Source organism: Opisthocomus hoazin, chromosome 6 (assembly GCF_030867145.1).
Source record: "Opisthocomus hoazin isolate bOpiHoa1 chromosome 6, bOpiHoa1.hap1, whole genome shotgun sequence".
Classification (NCBI taxonomy): Eukaryota; Metazoa; Chordata; class Aves; order Opisthocomiformes; family Opisthocomidae; genus Opisthocomus; species Opisthocomus hoazin.
The window spans coordinates 40,275,683-40,300,656 of NC_134419.1; the positions used below are offsets into that span (position 1 = coordinate 40,275,683).

Below are 24,974 nucleotides of genomic sequence, written 5' to 3' on the forward strand. Positions count from 1 at the left end.
AGCATGCTGTTTGTATATACAGACACATATATATGTATGCGTATACACGTATATTTATGTATATAGAAGTCTGCGATACTGTTTGTGCCACTACTGTTGATATGGCCTTTCTACCACCACTAAAATAATACCAAAAAAAAGTTTGTGGATTTGGAAGACTGCTTGTTTACTTGTTGTGACTTCCCATCCCCTTTCAGTCTCTTGCTTTGGGAATCAAGCCAATCATACTGGGAGAGAGAGTGAATGAGGAAGGCTTCAAGCCTCTCTTAGGGACCAAAGATAATTAAGAGAAACATTTAGAGACAGTAGATATAATGAAGCCCCGAATCTATGCTAGCTTCAGGCCCATTAAAGTATGGCTGTTTTCATAATAGAATAAGGAAGTAATTACTCATCTGAACCAGGCACTGTGGAGTTTGACTAAAGCGCTCTTTGGTGTAATTGAATTTGTAGAGCATCTGTGAGCAGGGGAGGTCCTGTGCGATAAGGCCCATAGGTTGTCCTTAGGCTGGCCGGCAGAAAGTTTCTCATTTGTTTGTTCCTCCTTCCAGGGCCACTTTGTTTTCCCTGCAGTGAATGATGTGTAATGAGATTGTTGCTTAAGGCAGGAACTTCCCCCAGCAAGAAGGGGAAGTCTGCAGAGTCCTTATTTACCCTTTAGTGAAGAGGGATCTTTCATAGCACAAGTAGAGCGTTGCTCATCGGTAGCCTTTTTCACTGCTGTTAGTGCTCACCTTGTATGTTTTTTTTCTCCCCAGCTACAAATGCAGGGACCTGGAGTAGAGCAGTGGTGCTGCCCTTGGCTCGTGTCTGAGCCAGGAAAGAGCTGAGACCTTTCATCAGCCTTTCGTAGTACAATTGTGCCTTCCCTGTCCAAATTTCCAAAAAATAAGTGTTCCCAGTAAGCCTTGTTAGAAAAGCAAAGAATAACTATTTTGGTTTGGCACTAGAAGAAGAACTTATAACCATAAGTTAATCTCACCTTATTTATGCATTTATTTGTTCACTGTGGATTTTTGAAAGGCAAATGTTCATTATAACTCTGGCTAGAGTGACGTCTGTAACTTCTTCCTATTTTTTAAAGGGTAGTGGTCCCTGTCTGCAAATTTATTTGTGTCAGTTCTCCCTGAAAGTGGACCAGGTGGAATTTTCTGCATATGAGAAACAGGCTTTTAAAATTCAAACTCTTTGCACAAAGCATTTTGTGGTTTTTAATTGTTAATCAAAAGGTCACAACAACAACAAAAGAGCCTTGCAGGTTTTCTTCAAAAACATTGGAAAATGTGCATTAAAAGTTTTGATATAAATAGTGTTTCTAAAAAGTAAATTGAAAATTAAAGGAAAAGTTTATATTTGAGAATTTGTTTATTAAGCTGACTGGAGCGTAGGTTGTGTTTAAGAGCATTGCTTCAGAGTGGTTCATATAGTTCTCTTCGCTTGACTGCCTGTGTTAATTAACACAGTATATATCTGAGCAAGTACTTGCACTCATTAAAGCATCATGTAAGCTGCACTGCAAGCAGGAGATGATCATCAGAGAGATGACACTTCCTATCTGTTAAATACATAGAGAGCAAGAGGTACAGCATGAAGGCACTGCTGCTTAATTACATTAGCTGAAGAGACTTTTACTAGTAGATATATGATGCCATGAATATAATTAAGAGTGTCTCAAATCCCACATACTCAGCAGTTCACCAGAGTTGTAGGGTTCCACCAGATGTGTGCAGTCTTGCTTCTGCGTGTGTCTGCAAATTCTGCTCGACTATCTGTGGTCCTGGTCAGGCACATCTCCAAGACAGAGCAGGCAACTTGTCTAAACTAGTTTGTAACCTGCAATTTGAGGATTTGGGCATAGATGAGATTGCATATAAATGTATTAATGTGCTGTGAGCCAGCACGCTGGCTTGCGAACTTTTCTAATAGTCATTTAAGAGAAATTAGCATATGTGCTGCTGCTAGGCGGTGGTGTACTCCCTAAGTTGCCAGAGAAAGGCTAACAGCAGGTTGTTGTGCCAAGGGCAGTGCAGTCCTTTGGAAGCCAGGGCATCGCACCAGTGGTACTCTGCTGTGGAAGGGAACGTGTACTTGCAGACAAGCTAAGCAGAAAAAAAGCCTCAGTGCAGTGAATGTTCAAGGCTTGTGCCACAAGTCAGCGCTTCCCGCGGAGGGACGGCCACATGCGGACCTCTTTGCTCCGTAACAGAATGATCATGTTCAGGCTCTTGGCTGTCTGTTGCCTGCCATCTTGTACAAGAGAGGTGAATACGTTTTGTGTATTCACAGTGTGATTTGAAAAAGAAACACAAGACAAACCTATATTCTGCTAGCAGCCTGAATCTGTTCCAGATTTTATTTCAGAGAGGCACTAAGCTTAATGATAAAGCCATCTCCTCTAAATGCTCTGTCAATAACAGCATCAAATGTAATTCCCTGATGTTAGTTGTATGAATTATATCATCATCATCTCTAATGGCAAGCTGCTCACGAGAGAGATGATTATGAGATGCAAACCGTTTGATTAGGGAATACGTTGCAGTCAAATGGAAGATTTTCTGCGCAACAGAGAGAAGCATACCAACCGTGCTTTGAGTCCATACTTATGGAGAGTATTGCTGAGATGTTGTTAAACACCTTTCTTTTATATTAAGAAGTGGGCACTATTTTTATGCATTTTCAGTATGGCTTGGATTCTTTATCATACAAGTTGCCTTATATGAGAAAAACATTTCTAAGCTTGGAAACTGTAAAATAATATAAAAATAACACTGTAAATAACTAAAAATATAAGAACTTTTTGTTCTGAATGAAAGATCTGATTGTCACAAAATTCTATCCAATCTGTTTTTCATGGGCCAGCCCCTCTCTCCTCTCTGTTAAATGGATTTTTGGCTGCTGTTCCATGGAGTATAAGGTTAATATCCAGTATATCCTCCATGAGGGAACTGTAGCCTGCCTTTACAAGAGGATGGGCTCAATAATTTGTTAGTTCTTTTTTATCTCTAACTATGATGATCCTGCTTAAAAGCAGATGACTGAGTTTCCATTCTGTAGCTCCTAGTATGTGGGGGAAATCCACTGTAATTAAATCTTATAAAATCCTCTTATTCCCAATATAAATAATTCTCTGACATAGGCAATTCCCCCGAGTCTACATCATAGCCCAAGGAAAACAAAGCGTGGGAGCAGTTACTTACTTCCTCTTAAATATTTGATCATTTTGGGCAAACTTCTGCCCTGACTACAGTAGCTGCAAGCCTCACTGAAATTAATTATTTCTGAGACAGAATTTGGATTACTGACTTTGCTCACTTTTAGCATTACTTTGAATAATGACTAAACTGGCATGTATTTTAATCTGTGTAAACAGCAAGACAATAGTTGTCTAAATTGTTCGGCAAAATGTAGTGTTGTATTTCCCATTTTGTACTGGAAACAAAAGCACATAAATCCTGCTTGACAGGATTTGAAATTGAAAGTGTACTGGCAAAGGAAGAGCTATATGCCTCATTAAGCAAATTTACCAAAACCGAAGGATCCTCTTAGATTACAAGTATGAATTATAGCAGTATTATTAATTAAATTTGCAGTGATACAATACCAATCCAAGCGCATTGAAACTTTTTATGCCCATATAGGGTTTGGGATAATAGGCTGCACAGACAAAAACTCTTGTCCAACAGTACGTTATGAACCAGAGAGAGCTTTGGGTGTATACCCAGTGCTTCAACTTACTTGCTGGGTGATGCTGCCTTCCTAGGATGGGACACCAGCAGAGAGCACTGTGCTATATCTGCACAGCATTTGTTGCCTTTCCCTGCGTGTTTAAGGACCCGTTTTATTTAGTCTTTTTTCCATTATGTTCCAGTAGAACTGATTGTTGTGATTGTACTGGATTTCCCCAACATTTTGGTGTAATTGCCCTGTGTGTACCAACAGCCCTTAGTTGCCCTGACCAGCCTCACCTGGGACCTTCACCCCACTCATGGCCCAGAAACCCCATTTCAGGCCAGTCCTGGGCCTGAGGTCCCTGTCTGAGCTATATTGTAGGGGTGTTGGCTTGCACTCTTGCCTCCTGGCTGGACCTGAGACCTGTGCTGTAGCTAGCCTGTCTCCTAGGTGGACTTCAGACCCACAGCGTAGCTTGTGCGCAGCCCTGTCTCCTTCTGCTCCCGACCAGACTCCCTGGATGGCCCCCGTGCCCAATTCATCCCTTCACCACGTCTGGGGTGACTGATGAACCCTGTCACCAGCCCTCAGCTCTGTCTGCCATGCTCAGGTGGGGTGGGCTTGTGTGCTGGCGGGTGAGGGCACTGCCGGTGCTGGGCTTACCTGGGGCTCATCCCTCTTTGGAGCAGCCAGCCGGCTCTGCACCTTGACATGTCCAGCTGGCCTGTGATCTGCGACACCTGCTACTGAAAGTAGATCATGACATCCAGGTACCAAACTGTCTTGCTTCTGCTGCTCCTGACATACTTACTACGAAAGCATCATGTATTTCACTTTTGAAAAATCGTGTAATTCTGTATTACAAGAGTCTAATATCCCTGTCAGAAAAGGGGAGGCCATAAATGGCGTATTTGGTGGGAAAATATTTTGCTTAGTGTCACCTAGGTTTCTCTGAAATGTCCTCTGTCTTTCCGAACTTCTGGTGTTCTCTTTGTAGCCTGGACTCTTGTAATCTAGTTAGAATACTTTTGGAACTGGAAAATAAATCCCTCCCCCTTAATTACAAGGCAATTGAAAAAGTTAGATTGATTAAAAATGTTGGAAAACCCACAGCAACCTTATCTGCAGACAGAGATCAAGCACAGAATAAAATAATAGTTTAGCAGAATGCGAGAATTTCCCATTTAAATGCCTTTCACTGGTGAAATTTGCATGTGTTTATGTAAGCACTGAAAACGGAAATCAACATGGGAAATGTCTTTTCAACTCATTCCTGGATCCATTTTTTCCAAAGAAATAAAACAAGTTTTTCTGAGGATTTGTTTTCAACTCAAGTTTGAAATGCTTTGTAGGAACATGTCAAAAAAGACAACCTTTTTCATTTTTGTTGAAATGTTCTTCAGAGGACCACATAAATGTTTTTAAGTTAGTCACAGAACTGACTTATGGATGCTTCTTAACCATTTAATAGGACATATAATGAATGTTCTTTAGCCATTTCACTGAAAGGTTAGGATGCTACTCATTCATTACTTCTGCAGCTTGTTATTATTAGAACAATTGTAAGAGATCTCAGGGTAGCCCTGGCAGTAGCCTTTTAGAGGAGTGTAATAAAACCAATCTCAAAACTATCCAAACACAATAAAAATCGAATATATGGTTGCTGAGTTTTCTAGACAAGAAGGAAAAACTCCTAAATTAAACGTACTTCAATGGCAGCTGTCCATGTGAATAAGCTGTTTAGCCCTGGTTATAAGACGAAATGTTGATCTGAAGAAGGCACCAGGACAGAGAATTCCAAACCAGTCTCCATGCAGGCTGAGCTAAGGGTATGGTAGTGAAACAGCAGTCTTCTATGTCATGTCAGAGTGCTGTTCAGGAAACCAAAGGTATTTCCTATAGAAAAATGAAGTTCTTTATTGGTTTTCCACAGTGCCTGCCTTGCTTCCTATATGTGTGGCATTGATAAAACTGTTACAAGAAATGGAATAGACTTTGATGCTGTGTATTTGAATAAGTAATGCACTGTGACCGGTGTGAAATTATTTCTGTTTTAGTTAAAACTTTTTCTTTCTTGCTCTGTAACTATGGGCAAGTCATCTCACCTGGATGTGCCTCTGTTCCTTCCCGACCTATTGCCTTCTTGGTCTCTCTGTGTGAAAAACCACCTGCGTAAGCTATCACCTATTTTGTACTCTGGAGAAGTGGGGAATCTTAGGTGACAGTGAAATATTTTGATCTCTCTGTTACACTGATAGGCTGACTTGCTGTTTTAGGTCTGATGCTGTTATAATTACCTGTATCATTTCCTCCAGTATCATTACCTATATAATTTCTGCCATCAGTTTTCCAGTATTTATCCAAGCCACCCTGATGTATACCTATGTTATGACCATCCCCATCAGTCACTGATCTTTCCTCCCATGCTAACAGTCTAGTTGTGAGATTGAAATTTTTGTTCTTGCTAATCACCAGATTCATTCAGCAGCACTTTTTAAAGAGAAAACACAAAGGCTTTTTTGCCTGTCGGTGTTTTATTAGTTGTTAATATATGACAGAACAGATTTATTATGGAGCAGACAGGCAGCATTTAGCATCGCTAAACAGAAAAACACTTCCTAGTTTTGCCCTTTTATGACCTGGTGAATAAAAAGCTCCTTTCCCTCAAACGGTTTCTGATATGGATTAACACCATAGCGAAGATAACTTTAGAACCTGCTAGGAACTTGTCTGGGCTAAGGGCAAAAGAAAGGAAGGGCTGACAGAACTAGAGCTGTACTCTTCAGCTCCTTACTATCAACTTGCAGATAGAAAGGGCTGAGAAAGAAGGAAGGCCTTGGCGGTGGGGATTTACAGCTCTTCTGTTTCACCACTCCTTGGCACATTGACCTCAGTGTGGTACTCGGAGGAGTCTCCTGAAGGCATCCAAGGTATTGGGGTTCTGTTGAAGGAGGGTCTGTTGCTGAAATTTTGATTATATATCATGAGAGATTCTGGAAGCAAAGGGCAAATATCAAACTGAGGCACTTTGAAGGTCATCCGTTTGGCTGCTTTCTCATAGCCCCCGTAAGGCATGGCGGTCCTGGCATAGAGGAATACATGGAGTTAGAAAACAGCATAGGTAAACAATGGGATTTAGAAGATAAATAATCAAAGTTAGCAAGATTGTAAATTTTACCACTGTCGCAGGCCACCAAGTCCTTCCCAAGAATATATACGTATCCATTGCCTATGTACTAAAAAGAAATCCCCCCTCTCTGCTCTGTGCGCTTCCTTCACTCCTGTTGCATCACTCTCCATCAAGCCACACGCCTTTCACACCTGTCGGTACCCCGTGCATGGAGGAGGCAGAGGCTGCGTTACTGCAGAAATGAGTGGCATTTGGGTTTGTGCTGGCTACTGATGTCCTGAGGCTATGGAAGTGGGTGGCAAATTTGTATAGAGAGGTTAACAGAAAATTGTTGCGGCCTGAGAAGTATTTGTAAAACTTCCAGTTCTTATCAGAAGCAACAGGAAGATCCTGATTCTTATCTGCAGTACTGTGAAGTATGCGGCTTCTGATCATAAGTATTTTTCCTGAACTCTTGAACTTTAAATGGCTGCAGTAATAAACAGTGGCAAGCTAAATCTCCCTGGTCAAATGGGGGTGGAAAAGAAAGGGAAAAAGGATTAAAGTCCTCATATTCAGTTTTCTGTCTATAAGATGAATTAAAATCTCTAGCTCATAATGTATCTGCTCTTCGTAGGCCTCCAATCATTTCATCCACAGGAGACTCTGCTAAGCACAATGACATGCAACTAAAGCTTCCTTACATTGAACAGAACAGGAGGGCTATGGCCAGGGTGACTGTGTTTTTGCATGCTGAATAAACTGAATTGAATATCCAAGAAGACTTACCGGTTAAAAGACTTGTAGTGGGGGAAATCAGCTTTGGGACTATATGACAGTAAGTCAATGGTGAACTGACTTTTGTCCTCAGGGCTGATACCCATTGCTCGTTCCCAGGGGGAGATATAAGTTTTAAATACAGTGACTTTTTTGCCTCCTGGCTTTCCATCTGTAAACAGAGCAAGGTAAAACGCACTAGTTAGATCACACTTACTCTAAATACATTGCCTTTCTGTATTCTGCTATTGAAGTTGAGACACCAGCTTTGTTTCCAGATTCTGTAACTCCTAGATCAAGCCTGAGATTTTATGGTTAGATTTCTCTTAAAAAAGACTGTCACACACCACTTCCATCCTTATGCACAAAAGCAGGTGTACCACAGTCTAAGAGCCACTCAGTCAGGAATTGGCATTAGAGCGTGTATTTGAAAGCTAGTTTTCCATTGTTCTCTCTGGTCTCTCAAATAAAAACCCCTTATCCCAAGAGCTAATGTCCTTACCCCACCATCTCTTTCACTAGCTCAAGGGAAGCTTTATACAAGGCAAAATGCTACCTACATTCATAATTTACTTCTCTCTTCCCTGTCTGATCATAGCTGACATACCCCTCCACATAAACCTCAGCATCGTCATGGCATGGAACAAAGCAAGCCCTGACTGTAAACTCCAAAACTAGGCTTCAACTTCGAAGATGGCTCTAACTGAGCAAAACCCTTTAACCATTGTATTTCAGGGTCTTGGCAACCTCCAACCATCTTTACTAATGTCTGTCTCAGTAGTCTGTTGTTGAATGTTCTAAAATTGCCATCTCCCTTGTCTCAGTATTTTACAAGTTGGCATTTTCTTTGTGATTACATGAACAGACATTCATATTTTCTCCCTCCTGAGCCAGGATGTTAGAGACAAGCCTGGCTCAGACACCTCAGGATGGCTAAAAGCAGTTTGAAAATATGATGAGGTATCTTTCTGGAGTTTAAAATTCTGTGAGTGACAGAGCTGCACTTTGCTGTTAAATCAGATACTTGATGACCAGAAATTTCAGGTTACCTTCTGGCTGCTCCATTAAGCAAATGAGCTTAGTCAAGAGGTTTCTGTATGCCTCTTTTTTTTGTTCCCTTTTTTTTTTTTTTTTTCCCTTGCAGTTGTGTATAATACCATCTTGTTAATAAGAGCATTGATTGTGTATTGATATGTAGCACACTTTTAAGATTCACATCCTTCAGAAACCTTAAAACTCCTGAGCAATGACTTCCACTTAGCTTGATTAGGGCAGATGGGAATAGTAGGTTAATGGAGTTAAGACATTCTGGTGCTTTCGTGATGCTACAGTTTGTGTAGAAAACATAAATCCTTATGAAGTAAGTGGCAAAGAATGAACACTATTATCTGAAACTTTCCTCTTTATCACACCTGCTTTCTTTGTCCTGCTTATTTTCTCAAACCTTGCCAAATCCTGGGCTTTCCTGGATACAGAGAATTACAGACATGTACAGGTATCTCATTTTCTTGAAAAACCTAAAAACAAGTACCCCCCTCTTCCTGTGTGCAGGGCCTAAACTAAGTAGTTTAGAAGTAAATTGATTGCTAGGGTTGAAAAATAAAAGCAGTTGGGATCCATCTCTGCAGTAAAAGTTATGGGATGGTGTTAATCTTCCTTCTCTCTGCACACAGAAATAGGGTAACGATGGAGGAAAATTTCCTATAAGGATACAGAGTCTACACAGATTCATTTTTCACAGGGATGCCTGGAAATGTGAAAGCTGATTTTGATATAAAATGCACATTCTTCCAGAATGTAAATGAAAAACCTTGGTTTTACAAGTCATCCATTTGGTCACTTACGACAGCAGTTCCTGGTTCCCAAGCAAATTTGCTTTTTATTGTAAAATCCCATAGGGACTGTTAAAATAACAATTTCACCTGCTGATTCTCATACAAAGGACTTGGTTCTAGAGGTTTCTGGCCAAACTAAACAGAGGATAAAATTAATCAAGGACTAAATTCAATGAAAAATACTTTTACTCGTAAAAGTATTACTTCAGCAGACCAGTGATGATTACCAGATAACTTTTAGAAATATTGCTGTTCCTTTCTGAATATTATCCAAAAAGGGCTGTTCGTTTAGGTGGAAACTTTGATTTGAAATCAGGGCTGATATACTTGAGACTGATGTGTCAGGTCAGACTATGGAGCTAAAGAGCTGATACTACTATCTCTGGCAGCGGTCAGTGTGAAGCTCTTGAAAGGGAAGGGTATGCCATACTGGCATACTGCTGTGTCAACCTCAGGAGCTCCGTAGCTAAGTTTCCCATCATTTCTATGGTCCAGCCAAGGCAGGTATTTCTGCTTCTTGCCTATGATTGAGCACCACAGAAGCATGCAAACAAAACTGTTGAGCTAAAGGCAGTTCAACTTCTCTAGACTTTGCAGTGAAACTTAGTTTAGAAGAATTCAGGTTTTATTAAAATTAATTTACTTGTCCCTAAGAGTAAGGCCGGCACGAGCTCTGGTAGCTTTAGCTATTTCTTGTTCTTGCAGAGAGATACTTGCCTTTCTCAGTACCATCTCCTCCTTCTCCAGCACTTCCAGCCAATTCCCCCGCATGCTCCCCTGCGCTGTCCCCAGGGCCTCCTTTGCTTCCAGGCCTAGGAGGAGCAGTGGTTTGCTGCTGCTTACTGGAGCCGTGCTGCCCCACAGTCACTCCTCCTACCATCCGCCCATGGGCATAGCCGTGAGCATCTTCCCTGTAATGCCCTCCTGGTGGGATGAACTTCTGAAAGTGATCCTAGGGCAGGAGAGAAGAGAGCAGGAATGCCTGTTACAGCGCATGGTCCATTTGCATTTGCAGGACTGGGTCCCAGAACATGAACTCCTGAGACTTTGTGATCTGACCAGTTTTGTGTCTCAGTTACAAAACCAGTGGCAGAACTTCGGCTGAGTTATTCTCTGTATTCAATATAGGAGCAGTTGTAGAACAGCAGCAAGGGCAATGGAAGCACACCCTTCAGTGGAGACCTCATAGTCAACAGTGATCAGTATGAAATACAGCAGGAAGGGAAAGGAAATACAGCTTTTGCCAAAGCAGGTAAAGGTCCAGACAGAGATACATTGGGTAACCTTGGGAAAGCAAGCTGGTCAAGAAATACGAAGTGTTTTCATGTCAAGGTTAAGATAGCCCAGCAAAGTCAGCTCGGTTCCAGTGTGAGAGCGGAGTGTTACAGGGCACCAGAACAACAGGGTGCCTGTGACAACATAAAAGCCCATATGTCTGTTTTCCATAGATATGAAGGTCTGCATGGGGAGGGATATTTACAAACTGAGAAAGGCTGAAGAAATAGCAGCCTGGGAAGATATGAAAGACTTCCTGGAGACCGCAAGAGGATAATGATGAAGAGTTTTGTTTGTAGCAATAGGTGCATTAACAAACCAAATCTAACCAGCAGCAAGGCAAAGACAGCAAGCTGTATCCATCGGTAAAATCAAATTGGTCTAATTGTCCAGGCCATTGACTCCCCCCAGTCCAGGCTAGAAGGCACAATCCCTGCCGTACATGGCGAAAGAGCAAACAGTCCGTGCAAGATTTGTAGGCCCTGTGGTGCCAGCGCAAGGTCCTGTCTTTGCACACAGCAATTTTAATAAATACTTCTGTGGAACAGAAACTGATATAATAGGTTCAGAAAAATGTATGTATTGGTCATCGGTGAGATCAAAGCTTGACTCCTATCAAATATAAAAAAGTATCTCTTGTGTGTTACAGCCCCCACAGCTCTATAATACAAGTAACCTGATTTATGTATCAATCACGTGTGTTCTTTCCTGTCGGACTAGGGGATTGGCTATAGATGCGGAAAGATGTAACGAATACACGTGAAGTGAATGAACCTGTGGTTCCTCATACTGCAATGCTGCTTATATAAATTTATCTCAGGCGGTCAGTGGGAGACAAGGGTGCCAACCTCAGGGCTGGCTCTCAAAGGGTTAAGGCTTTCTCAGGGCTCTTACACCTAGTACAGTTTAGCAAAAAGCAGCTTTCCAGGCTGTAAACAGGCTTCCAAGGCCAGCTGTTCGGTCAGCTAAAAATAGATGAGAAGTGAAAACCCCACAAGGCTCAAGGCAGAGTTATCTAACCCTCCGCTCCCCGCGTCTGCAGCCACAGCGTCCAGGGTTTCGCAGCAGGTCACCGGGCTGCAGCCCAGGCAGGCAGCCAGCTGCAGGCTGGAGCGGCAGAGCTGCTGCCCCAGGGCCCTTGGGGACTGTCTGCCCTTCTCCTAGCTGTGGGGAATTCCCTTTTTAGGAACAGAGGGGATAACATTCCCCTGAATGTCAGGAAGCACTGAGAAGGCAGAGGATTGTGAGCATTAAGCTGTACACAGGGGCTAGCAGGGCAATCTGTTCAATTATGCGTGGGAGCTATGTAGCTGTAAAAAGGCAAACTGAAAAAAGGATTTTTTGAAGGCTAGGGGTCAGAATGAGGTTGTTCTCAGAATGTTAGTATTTATGCAAGGTTAATCCTTCTGCTGATTTGCTCAGTAATTTCAAAACAGGATTTGCATCTGTTTTCCTTGAAGTTTCACCCATGCTGTGTGCCCTTCTTGAGAATTAAATGCTTATTTCTCTTTTCCTCTGGCTCATTATGTGTACTCTCCTGCAAATAAAAAGGTCACAAGACATCAGCATAACGTGAGCTCCAGAAAAAAGGGCTGGTTTGATTTTGTGCACAGCAGTATTTGATGTGACCAGGAAGTGGTCATCATTGTCATCTGGTGTTATTTTAAATTGCAGTGTTATCACTAAGCAGGAGTAAAGTTTCTTTGAAACACAGGGTCTGCCTCAGGATAGCCACACCTAAATCTTATATAGCTGCAAATTTAATTAGTTTGATTTGTCGCAGGCTAGTTCATGATTCTTCATCGACCCACTGGGAAAACATGTCCAGCAGACATCTCCATTCAGATAGGAAAGACCCATTTTCCATGCCATACCCCAGTCTACCCACCTGCTAGAATAAAAATATAATTTTCTTTAGTTTTGCTCACCACAATAGATTGTCTTAGCTCAAATTAGTGGGAGAATCTTCTTTTTCTTTAACAGGATGCAAAGGCAAATTAATCTTTTTGAAATCTTGACCCTCGGTGGATTCAAACAAGCTCATTCCAAGAGAGTAGAGCTCAGGAACGGCAGCCTCAAGCAGGAGTCTCGACATAGTCAAAGCTGGGTAGGTGCAGCTTTGTCTCCACTACTTACAGCATGCCTCTGGTCAGGGTATTCAGAGTGAAATATGGCTTACCCTTGAGGGGAATGCATATCTTGGGCCATTGTTACCAGGGTGTGGAGCTTTTACGCATGTACGTATTCATATCACCAAAACAACCTCTCAGTTAGGGTGGATTGACCCTGTTGGTGGAAGTCCCGGAGATGTCAATTGAGTAGGCTGATAACCTTCTCTCGCTGGGTCTTGGTGCAGATCACAGAGTCCTTCAGTGGCAGAGTCTGCCCTGTCAGTGTGTTACTGGAGGTAGTGGATGTTATCAGTCCCTTCTCGTCGCTAAATCCCCTCTAACAAGAGAACAATTGTGGCAAGTTCATGTGATCTTTTGTCCCCTGGGTTGGCTGAACAAACTGGTTCATGTCTTTGAAGTCCTTAGTGCTAGCAAGAGCCTGATCCTGCAGGCTGAGTGCCTAGATGGATGAATTATGAATTCTCGAGAGCTACTGCATGTGTCTCATGAAAAATAGATAATGAAAGATGATCCAACTAATGGAGCTGAGATCCCTAAGTATCTCAGGGCCCTGATGTCACTGCAGGCAGTCCCCAGGAGGAGACACCGTGTGCTTCCCGTCAGCTCCTTGCTGTGCCCTAAAGAGAATGATTGAGGCCACCAAATGTGTTTCTATTTCCACCTCACTGATAAAGAGCTTCCCAAAGGTTTGATGCCTATGTGGTTACTAACATTTCTGAAGTTACTGTGACTGTGTCCTCTCGGTGGCAGCCACTCAAATGCTGCTTAATGGTGGGATGGGAGACTTAAAATTCAGACACTTGGAGAGTCTCGTAGACTGCCTGCAGTTTTTATCAAAGTGTGTGTCTTGATCCTTAATTTGGGGTTGCATAACCTTAAACCTATGATTCACTTTAAAAAGAAGGATGAAAGTAAAAAGTAACCTCAGCTGTTAAAGCATCTTAAGCTATTTTTTTTTTTAAACATGCTCGCCCAAGAGGCATATTTCGGTCTATTGAGCTCCTGCTTTCTACTTTCAGGTCTACTTCTGACTTGCTGTTTAATCTTAGGCAAATTATTTTTCACCTCTATGCCTGAATTTACCTGTCTAAATAATGGGAATTTTTATCTAATACTACCAAAAATATCTGTGTTTTATATTATCCTTACCACGTTTTCTTTGTGGATAAAAGAAACTGAGTTTTGGAATTTCAGTCTACAGTTTTCTCACAGTGCTCCAACAAACTGCTGTGGAAAATCAGACTCCTCCTCTCTGTCCTTCTGCTGTTTCCACACCAGTCACTTTTTGAGCAAGAAGGCATCAGGCTTCATGTTCATTCCTACGCAGCTTTGGGTATTGTTGGGACCTCTAGGTCTTCTGCGCCAATCCAACTCCAGCACAGCAAGGCTCATTTTGTTAGAAAAGTTACATCTCAGCTGGCTCGCTCCACTTAGGTCATAACCTGAGATTCTCTAATATCTTGGCTTGGGGTTATCCTGTAACATTTCTTCAAGAGGTTTAATATTCCCTGCAGAACAGACTTCCTAGATAGAATGCCTTTCCTAACATTTTCCCTTTAACCCTACCTCCAGTGATCTTGATTGGCATTCTTCTGAGTACGTTAAGGGGCAGACAGGGCCATCAGTGCACACTTGTGCATTAGACCAAGTATCTGCGTGATAACATCTCTGTTCTTCTGTCCTTATGCTTTCCTTCACACACTGTATCATGTCTGGCTATTTAACATGCAAGATCTCTGAGGCAGGTTGGTTGTGTACTTCTGTCTGCTGTGAAGCACCACTTCTGGCATTGTAACATAACCACTTCTATTTTCTTCCTGCCATCTATGCTTACGCCTCTGAGTTCTTGTTTAGCAGCAAAAGAAATACAGGGTAACTCCTGCTGTTAACCAAGATAACAGTAATCCAATTCTTTAACCCTTTTTCACTTCCTATGTTTTGTTTCACATTTGGTGGCTTGGCTTAGCTTCTCTGAAGAGATCTCTGGACCTGAAGTCTAGCAGAAATTACTTGTGAAAATGTTCAGCTTGATTTCATGCAAGCATTGCCAGGATGTGGAAACTGCATTTATTTTAACTTGTGGGCAAGTATCAAGGTGGGGTTTTTTGTTTGTAGGTCTGGGGTTTTTTGATGTACTCCTGCTGATAACTGTCTGCTCAGGTATGGGTTATTCCACCTTCCTAATGGTTTTAATTTAAGATCTGGTAGGTAAAGCAGAAAGAGGAAAAAAAAAGGGGGTGCAAATCAAGTCTTTCTATAAACTGTCTCCTGCATGTAACCCAAATCAGGCCACAGGTTTTGACTAGCAGAAAGACTATTTTTAAGGATCCTCACTGGAAGAAAAGCAGCAGAACAGCCACACCCAGAAAGCATAACTATGGTTTTGTTTTCAGTTTCCACTTGATGATAGCAGGAGGGTCTTACGCGGAGGTTCCCAAAGCGGAGGTGGGACCTTCAGAGGAAGTAGGGCAATAACGAGTGGGGCTGTAAGGCTACGACACATAGTTTCACATGACCTTGATGTCTTTTAGGCCAAACAAATTTAGCATTATGGAGTAGAGAAAAGGTCTGTGAACTGCTAATCTAATTGCTGAACAGTGAAGTGGGATTTAGGAGACCCAGAGATAAGACTGAGACCCTCTCTGTGATTTTGGGTGATTTGTTAATCTATCCCATGCTTCAGTTTCACCTTTAAAAAATAAATGTAGTAATTTCATTCATGCTGTGGTTGGTCAGATGCTACAGTAATAGAGCAGATAGCAAGACAGAATTTCATCATGGTCTTTAGTCAGTAACAAATTACATCTTGCAGCTCCACAGTGAGGTTGATCATACCCTCTGAGGCATGGAGAGAACCACAGTTCCTATGACAGGGTGGCACAGCCTGGCGTGAGGAGAAGAAATCCTCCTGATTTACTAGGCAGGGCTCAGCAGAGCCCAGCTTCTCCAGCACAGTACCAAACAGGGAGGACATGACATGAACTCGCCCTGTTCGGTAGCACGTCAGTGTGCTAAAAGTGTCAAACTCAGCCCTCCTGAAAAATATCCCCTGGTACTCTATATTTGCAAGAGAAGAGGGTCACAGTGTTGCAAATTGCTATACAGTAGGTAGTGTGTTTCATTTCGCTCGTGTTGAGAACGTTAGTCCTTTTGACTCTGGGTTTAGCTACCATTTGCCTTTAGCTGGAAGAGTGGAGCCGCAGCAGTGATAGAGTGGCAGGTTCTCACTTTTGCATGGAGCTGTCTGACGTTCAGGCACACACAATATGCATGTTTTCTCTGCTAAAAGTAAGGAGAGTCCAGTGTGGTTGTTTGGGTGGAGGAGGAGGAGGAGGAGGAGAGAAGTAGGAGGGTGGATCAATGACACGTGGCTGCTGAGATCTTCTCCCTTGTGTGGAAGGTTTATGGCTACAGCATAGGCTATTCTGGGACCCCTTATATGGTTTGGATTTATTTTTAATAACCTTTCTCTTTGCGTGTTTTTATATTACATTGCCTTGCTGTTAAGCTTTTTTTGGGGGAAAGAAACAATCTGTACTTCATCCCAGACCTTTCTTGCCCTGTTTGCTAACTGTGCCCTGAGAATATTCTAAGACAGTTAAGAAATCTATGATACAAAAGCAGAAAACACACCACCAGCTTTAAATCCCTTCACTGTCCCACAGCCTTAAAGGCACAAGGACTTCTCTGGGATGGGGAGCAAAGGACGTGAAAATTAACTGGAAGGGGAAGTAACTGGAAATAGCTGTAGGAATTCTTTACTTTGCCATTATCTTCCTCCCACAGTTCCCTTTTGTTTAAGCCTTTGAGCAGAGCCAGGAGCAAGAAAGAAAAGGAACAGAAAACTAATCAAATATTGCCATCAAAAGGGCTTTTTGATGAAGGTTATTTGGTGCTAAGGTCAGGCACTGTCCTTATAGTTTGGAAGATAACAGCAAGGCCACAGATCTGTCCCCTTTACCTGCCCGAGAGCAGCCAGCTCTGCCAGAGGATGGCTCAGTTGCTGCAATCGCTCAGCTTTTCTTCTCACTGCTCTGACTGCCAGCAAAGGTGCTAATTCACGCTGGCTGCAGTGATGAGAATAGTTATCCACGGAGGCAGGGGATGCAGCCTGGCAGAGTCCTTGCACAGAGCGCACAGGGCAGCCAGCAAATGGTAACAATTATGTTTGTGATCCTGCTAAGCTGGCCCTGATCGAGGGCTGTAGGGCAGACCAAAGTCTTCCTGCACTGACCAGTGGAGATTTGCTATCTGTACCATGAATGTGGAGAAGAGGTAGCCCTGAAAGTGAGTGATGGAGGATTTTAAAGCAGAGTAGCAGCTGCTACTTGGAAACCATGACATTGTTCTCATATAGCAAAACCATGAAATCTTAAGCTTGTTAGGGTCTTATCTAACCCCCAAATACACTTCTCCACAACACAGTATCTTACAGTCTTGCTCAAAGAGCAGGGAACCAGGGGTGTTCTTACAGAACAGAGGGAGAGATTCACTACAGAAAGGGTGTGGAGTGAGTGTTGGACGCGGATGAATAAACAAAGTAGGAAAAACAGCTAACAAAAAAGAAGTGGTTGTCATCAGCCTTTGTAATGTCAGTCTTGGAGGGACTCTGCACATCCAGTTTTGAGTCAGTTTGTCACAACTCATTTGCTTTGTATTTCTCTGATTGAACAGGCTTAAGTGACACCCTCAAATTTTTGAAAGTGTGGACTTCAGTCTCTTTATTCCCTTACCTTATTATTTTCTCACTCCTCCTCACTGCAGCAGATTCTGACGTATGAACTTGGCCCTCCTATGTTTAGGAGCTCTGAGGTTGCTGAGTATTTATAAAAACAGATTGCATTTCTCTTAGGATTTTCGTCTGAAGAGTCCAAAGTTCAACACACCATTCATTCTCACATGCTTTCTAGGAGATAGCTCGCTGAAGAGATGAACTACCTAAGGCCCAAAGAAATGGAGAAACTGCCCAAAGCCTAACAACACCGGACACGCTTGATATAGCTCTGGTTTGTCATCCCTGATCTGTAATCTGACCTGCTGTTGTAATTTTAATGACTTTTTTTGCAGGCATCTTTCCACATCCTGCTTCCCAAATTGTCGTATTTAGAAGTGAACTACAAAGATTTACCTATTGCTTCTTTAGAAAACATCAGAGGGCTAAAATATGGCGTGGTTTTGTTTGGCAAAACATCTTCTTCAGCTTGACTTTTATCATTTTGCTTGAGTTTCCTTGGACTAGAAAATAAATGCCATAAAGGGATAAAATGACACAAAATAGATTTTAAAGAATATCAGAAGAGAAGATGCTGCATCAAAATGCGTATGAACCTGAAATGTTTTCTGTTTGTTTTACTGAACTACTGACAATCATGTGAAAGGGTAGTTTCATTTGTAAAAGTTTAAGTATCTTCAGAAGACTTTACACCAGGCAACTTACTGTAGAGAGGAGGTTAAAGATTAAGTAACAGTAATAACTCATGGGAAAGGGGAAAAAAAGAATGTCTGAATTTATACACCATATCTGATAGAAAAATACTTTCGAAGAAAACAAACATAGCTTCTAGCGAATAAATTGGAGATATTGCAGTGTCAGGTTAGAGGTTTCTGTCTGAATTTTCATTTATGGAAGTGCTTCCAGAAGTGTGCAGAGGACTCTCCCCAGCAGGAAGCATGAAAGTGTATCCTAAGCTAGAAATAGAACTGCACCTACTGGAGCTGAGGTCAGACCTGGATGGATCATTTCCATCTTGCGAAGAAGAAATGGAAGGGGTACAAAAACAATTAGTCCTGCCCTGTGCAGCGCTGAACACGTGCTGAACATGCAGTCTTCCCTCGTCACTCAGTACTGAATTTTCTAGTGGTTTTGCGTGTGTGATACCAAGTATTTGCAAAAGGAAACTAATGCTGCTGCCGAAAGGAAATAAAACTTGTGTGCTTATATGATTTTGGCTTTTTCCTGCACTTCTTTGCCACTAGATCCCATCCCCCCCGCCCATGCACATACAGACAGAGGAGGGCTTGGGCACACTCCACTCCTGTTTCCCCTGGTTGTATGGAGCAGCTTTTTAGTTGTAATCTCCAACCTACCACAGAATTGTCGGTGAAGGCATCAGGGTTATTCTCATAAATGAACTTCTCCACCCTCAGCTGACGTAATTTGAACATCTTGGATCCTTTGTTAGTGAGGAGAGAGAGCTCTTCTAGCATCACATCTCTGGGGATGCTGATCTTCTTCCCCAGGTTCAGCTTGGACACCTCCTGTGGCATGACTACAAAACACATGAAATGGGACGCTTTAGGAAGTGCTGGTCCAAGTCTACAGTCCATTGCTTCCCAGCATCAGCAGTGACTTCAAAGCAGCCAAATTCTCTTCTAAATTAAGTTTTTAGAAAATAACCTATGCACCAATCTGTACATTGATGATACTGGATATAGATGGGTGGAATTTACATTGGATTGCAATCAAGGTGAATCTGCCCAGAGAAGAGTTGCAAAAGGGTGGAGCCAGATGCATGCGTCCCACATCTGAAGCACCTCAGGCAGCGCAGCAGGATTCTTTAGTTCTGCCCCAAGACGCACTGCTGCCTTGTCTGGTCACTGCCCTACGCTCGCCTCCCCTGCTCTGGGATTAGAGGAGTGGAGTCAGCTCTTTGGGTTGGGCTGACATACCGTAAATAAAGACAACTCTGGCGTGCTTTGGTTAAACGTTATCCTGAAACCATGGCAAGATTCAGTGTTACGGTATCTTTTAGTTTGTTTGTTTTAAGGTGAATTTTTAGAGGGAAAAGTATTTGAAGTTCTCTTCAAGTCATAATGCACTGGTTACTCGGTAAGTCCTTTTCCGTTTACTTTTGTACCACCAATTCTCCATCAAAGCAATGGATTTAGACATTTTCAGTGTAAAAATCTTGCAGAAATGCAGTTACAGCTTTTCATTCAGAAACAAGCAGCTTTTCCTAGGCTTTCTTTTTTCTGTATTAAGCAAGGTTAGGACCACTTATTCACCTCTACATCTCATTTGCAGCAGAGAATGAATCTCCATCCTTAAACTCGTATAAAATTGGTATAAGCCCATTCATTTTATTAGACGTACCTTGAAGAAATTGTTATTATTTTAGCAAGCCAATTTTATATAGCACTATTTCATAGCACAGGAGGAAATCCCCTTGAAGTGAAAATTTGATTTTTACTTACTTGTTTATTTGAATAAAGGATTAGGGACAAACAGAAAAATGTATACCTGTACCCTGGCAAAGAAGTTTCTGCAGCCCTTTTCAGAGGCTGAAGAAAGGGACAGCACTGAATTATTAGTTTTCAAATCCTCTAAAAGACTTCCCCATGCTGTCAAAAGTAAAGAGAAGATAAGGATATCACAGTTAATTGAAAGTCACCCTACCCAATACACAGGTATTCTGTAGAAAAAAAAGTGTTCCAAGTTGCACTTTTCCTGCTGTATTACCCCCTGTGAGAGACTTAGGCTTTTTCAGCTAAAGAGTGCTGGAATCAAAGGAATCCTCTCACATAGAGAAGAAACAAATTAGAGACAAAGATTAGAAGAGGGAGAAAAACGTAGAATAGAACTAGGCACTGCAATATTGGTACCCATAAAAGATCATCTTTCCATTCACACTGGTGTGTGTCCAGATTAATGCTGCAGGAGAGCAGGGGTTTACACAGTGTAATCTAGATCAACATTTGACCCAAGTGTGCGTGCAATGCTTTTGAACAGTAAATTAGAAAATGTGATGTGGTTGGAAGCTGACCTTTAGTAATATCTGTGGCTCTGCCTCCTGGTGTGTTCACTGCATGTCTTGCTCTGGGAGTTCAGTCAGACAGGGTGTGAAATCTTAAAGGCTGAAATTCAGGCTGAAATCCAAACAGTTCTCACGTGTGCAGTTTTGCGTATCTTACCTTCGTGTGTCAGCTTCCCAGTGAGTTTAGTGGACTTTTTCCTTTTAACAGGAGGAGGAGTCCCTGCAAGGGGCATTCCCACAAAGGGTTCTCTGCTTTGCTCTAGACACACAAGGAAATGGAGAATGAAATACTGGAAAGGTATTTGTTGCCTCTCTTCTAGCTGCTATCCACAGTTAAGAGACACACAGCCTTTATTTCACACACAGGTTCTTTTCCATCCCTGCCACGTGAAGGAGCTAGTAAATGGTATCATCCCATAGAGCAAACCATTGTGGTGTGCTCTGGAGACAGCAGTATGACATAAACTGTGGCAGCAGATCACAGCAGAAGCATTGCCAAGGTGCCATATAGCATTGTCATCCAAAACAGGCATTTTAATTGCAACGTGGCAGTCTCCCAGCACCCACGTCTGCCACTGTGGTACTCTGTTATCATCTTGTGCTGCAGTAACAGAACGTCAGTTTGAAAATTTGTGCTATCATAACAGACTGTAATACCACGCGGTTATCATTAGGTGGTAATATATATTTTTGTATTAAGATTTTGGGTCTGCCCATGAGTTATTTGGCAGCATTTTGAATAATGTGCACGTTTGGTTTGGATATTTAGATAGTCTTATTAGAATTAGAATATGTATTCAGAAAATCACTAGACTGCAAGTTGGGGGGGGAACAAATCAAAACCCTAAGTAATTCTGTCTTTTATGACTGCTACTGTTTTGTTACAGAAGGGCTGGAGGAAGAAGGCACAGGCAAACTTGTAAAAGTTGTTTGCCCAAGTTGTTTGAAGTGACTTGCACATGTATGTTATGTACTGATCTTATCACATATCATTTTGGAAGGGGGAGGAGGGGAAGAGGGACATTTCCTTAGGTACACTCTTCCCCATCTCTGTCCCCAGAAGGGATGAGAGATCTGTACTGCAAAGTGAGGGAGAATTAGGAGAAATCTCAGCAATTCCACTTCAGGCAGCTTCTCAGAGTCCTTCTTGGGGGTTAACACGCATAATGTCAGTAGGGCAAATGTCTTGCCTTCACAGCACTGTCCATGCCCAAACAACAGCATAGAGGGGGGCAGATCCTCACCTAATACCATACAATACAAATTAAAGTGAACAAAGAGCCGTTGGCTTCAGCAGGAGCAGACAATAACTAACCATCTCTGTCCTTGCACTTCTTGGCACTTCAGTTGCAATTTCAGAACTGAAGACATAGAACTAAGAGTTATATTTTAAAACTAGCAAGCAAGCAGCTGGCTCTAGGAATCTGTACACTGCCCTTGTTGTAATCAAGACATTTTTATCTCCTATGTATTTTGCAGTTTCGTTCCACCATTGCTCCTTTTGCAACGTGATTTTCATGTGATGAGGTGATGATAACTCCTAAAAGAAGCCCAGCCACAGCAAACCAGCTCCAGTCACATTGGCAGATACTCTCTCGGATTAGTTTTTCTTCCAGATTTCCAAGCTTTTCATTTTACTGGGATGCTGCCTAAGTAGTTCACATCATAGAAGAGCCCGTCCTGGTGTGTTCCCAAAGCAAGCGTGAGCAGGTGCAGCCATAAAGCATGCGCTGCACATTCTCCTCAAGCAGCCGGACATCTGCTTGGCTATATAAAAGAAGCAGGCCCTGCTTGACAGGAAAGGGGCAATGCTGCCAGCAGGTGGGGGGGTGGGAGGCTGTGGCCCGACTGATGGGTCATAAGGCTGGCAAAACAGAGGGGAATCATCCATATGCCCCAAACGTGGGGCACAGCAGAACAGGCTGGCCCAGGGGGGAAACGTGCTCCTCTGGCACACTCATTCCCAAGGAGCAACGAGGGCAAGTCCGTCCCGTTCTGCTGTCCGCCTTTACTAATCCAGCAGGACTGGGGAGTGGAAAACCTGCTGCATGCAACTGGTCTAGCTAAAGGAAAGGGGCAGCAACCTTTCACTGTGGACAGGGTCCAGAGCTACACAGGGACTACTACGATTTCAGCCACCCAACTGCGGGGTGGCTGCTGGAGCCTCTGTCCCCATCCTCCCCACCATCCCTTACACAAAGCCAGGGTCACAATTATGCTTTTCTCCCCTGAGCTCTGTCCCTAGGTGCAATTCCTCTGTCTTTTTCTGCATCGGTCTTTGCAGCAGTCCTTTCTGTAGTTTTGCTGCAAACCAAACCAGTCTTTACCCAATCCAGCACCTGCTCTAAACTATGCTGCCCGGTCAACTCACCTCAGGCTTGCGGTGCCAGGCTCAGACCAGCTCACGCGCCTGCCCGGAGCTCAGCAGTGGGCTGCTTCCTCCCAGCCTGTCTCTGGGTGCTGCTGGGGAGGCTCGTCCAGCAGCCCCGCTCACCCAGGGTGCCTGGGCGCAGGCAAGCTCTGCCCAGCGCAAAGTGCTGATGCGAAGTGCTGCGAATTTGACTCCTGAAGGCTGCGTGCAGTGGCATCCTGCGGTTATTAATAGCCAGCGGCCCAGAGGACAGAGTCTCAGATAGCACCGCTGCCAGCCCTGAGGAGAGGGGAAAGGAAAAGATTGCTCCTCTGGCCTCCTGCAGGCACTGCCTCAGCTCCCAGGAAGACCAGGCACTCTATAGGTGCCTCACTTCTTCCTCCTCCTGTTGCATTTTAATGCAATTCATAAAACCTTCTCAATATCACGTTTGTCAGTAATGCCTCAAAAGCTCTCTTGGGTCTTGCTCTGTTTTACACCCTCCTTTTGCCCCCTCCTCACTCCATCACTCAACTCAGTGTTTTTGAGGCTCTCATACATAATTCCTAAAATGCCAGGCATTCAAATAATACATCAGAGAGCACAGAAGAAAAATAAATATATGCATGAAGCAAGAAGTAGTAGGAAACCCACAGAGTCTAAAAAGCTGTTTACAGAGTTCTAGGAAGTAGCTGTGCAGTGTGTATGGGAAACCCAGCAGAATCAAGTAGCCAGAAAACTAATTTCCTGGTTTGGGACAGAAATAGGGATGATTGCCTGCGTTTGGTGCGGCTTTGTACATACAAAGGACTCCCCTTCTTTAGCTCCTGTTCATTATGAGATGACTCTCCCTGTTTCTTCCCCCATATCCAGTTGGGTTCTGGTTCTAGGATGAAGGGGAGATATCTCATTTTACTGGATTAGACAAAGACCCACATACCTTTCAACTTATAGGTAAAGCAGAAATCCTACAGAAAACATTGTCTTCCTATTTCACATTGGATCAAAATCAAGTTGTCCACTAAATAAACCTAGAGTCTAGTGGGGGCAAAAAAACCCCAAATACAGCTTTGACTGTGGTAGAAAATCATCTGCACAGAGAACTGCAAGCAAAGTTGATATAAGGGAACATCAGGAGACAATCACTTTCCCTTTTTCATAGATTTTGCAGTTGGTTTTGCCTGCACCAAACGCACATAAAATTCCCCAGTGTGATAAGCGGTTGAAAGCACAAAGTGTTGAGCCCAGTGCTGTTTGGAATATCCTGTGTAAGCGTGTTGTAACATACCTCTAGGCAGTAATCAGCCTTTATACCCTGCTTGGAGTCAGGGCATGTACGGCAACCTCGTGGCCTAAAGTTGTGGAATCATAGAATGCTTTGGGTTGGAAGGGACCTTTAGAGGTCATCGAGCCCAAGCCCCACTTGCATCCATCTGACCACTCTGTATACCTCACGTTGTGCCTACAGCACAGCTCCTACTCGCCCTCATTCATACCTACTGTAACACCATGCTGTAAGCTTTCCACTATCCAAAAGAGTGCTGCATCGCTCAGTGAGCCCAGAGATACATCAGAATGATCCGTGGGGCTGGACAGCCCAGATCCTGCCCCCACACTCCCATGCTGGTGACCTGGGAGTAACTCCCCGGAGCTGTGCCGGTGTACAACAAGTGTAGGGGATAGCACAACCGAACGGTGAACACCCACTGCCTGCTCTGGGCACCGTCACAGAGCTTCACATCTGCTGAAGGCATTTACATCTGTGCAAGGCTGGAGGGTGTCAGATACTACGGTCACGCCTGACTGTCTGTCCGCACCTCACACCCACTCAGCACAAGTGCAGGTGGCCACGGAGGAGCCGGTCTCGTGGTGGTGGCCAAGCCCTTCGCACTGCAGGTTGTACACAGAGGAGTAGTTTTTCACTAGATTTTTTTTCTCTTGGATTGGTTTCGCACTATCCTGGGCATTTGTCCACAGTGCCCAGTGCCTGCTGTGAAGCCCGGTTGTGCCCTTTGAGATGCTGCTCTCCTGCTGGAGTTCCTGATGCTCTAAACCCTGTTTTTTAAGGGAGCT

General features: G+C 43.2%; 1 protein-coding gene across 2 annotated transcripts; it reads right to left on the reverse strand.

The window, feature by feature from the left end:
* Nucleotides 1-6,184: 6,184 nt before the first annotated feature.
* Nucleotides 6,185-23,109, reverse strand: MYOZ1 (myozenin 1). 2 transcript variants are annotated; one of them, XM_075422850.1, is made up of 6 exons: nt 22,923-23,109; nt 20,709-20,810; nt 18,885-19,066; nt 10,108-10,342; nt 7,568-7,727; nt 6,185-6,751 (listed from the first exon to the last, which is right to left on the reverse strand). In XM_075422850.1, the coding sequence occupies exons 2-6, from the start codon at nt 20,782-20,784 to the stop codon at nt 6,520-6,522; spliced, it is 885 nt and encodes a 294-aa protein (XP_075278965.1). In that variant the 5' UTR covers nt 20,785-20,810; nt 22,923-23,109; the 3' UTR covers nt 6,185-6,519. The 2 variants fall into 2 exon arrangements, with proteins under 2 accessions (XP_075278965.1, XP_009939858.1); XM_009941556.2 differs by lacking the exon at nt 20,709-20,810.
* Nucleotides 23,110-24,974: the final 1,865 nt, after the last annotated feature.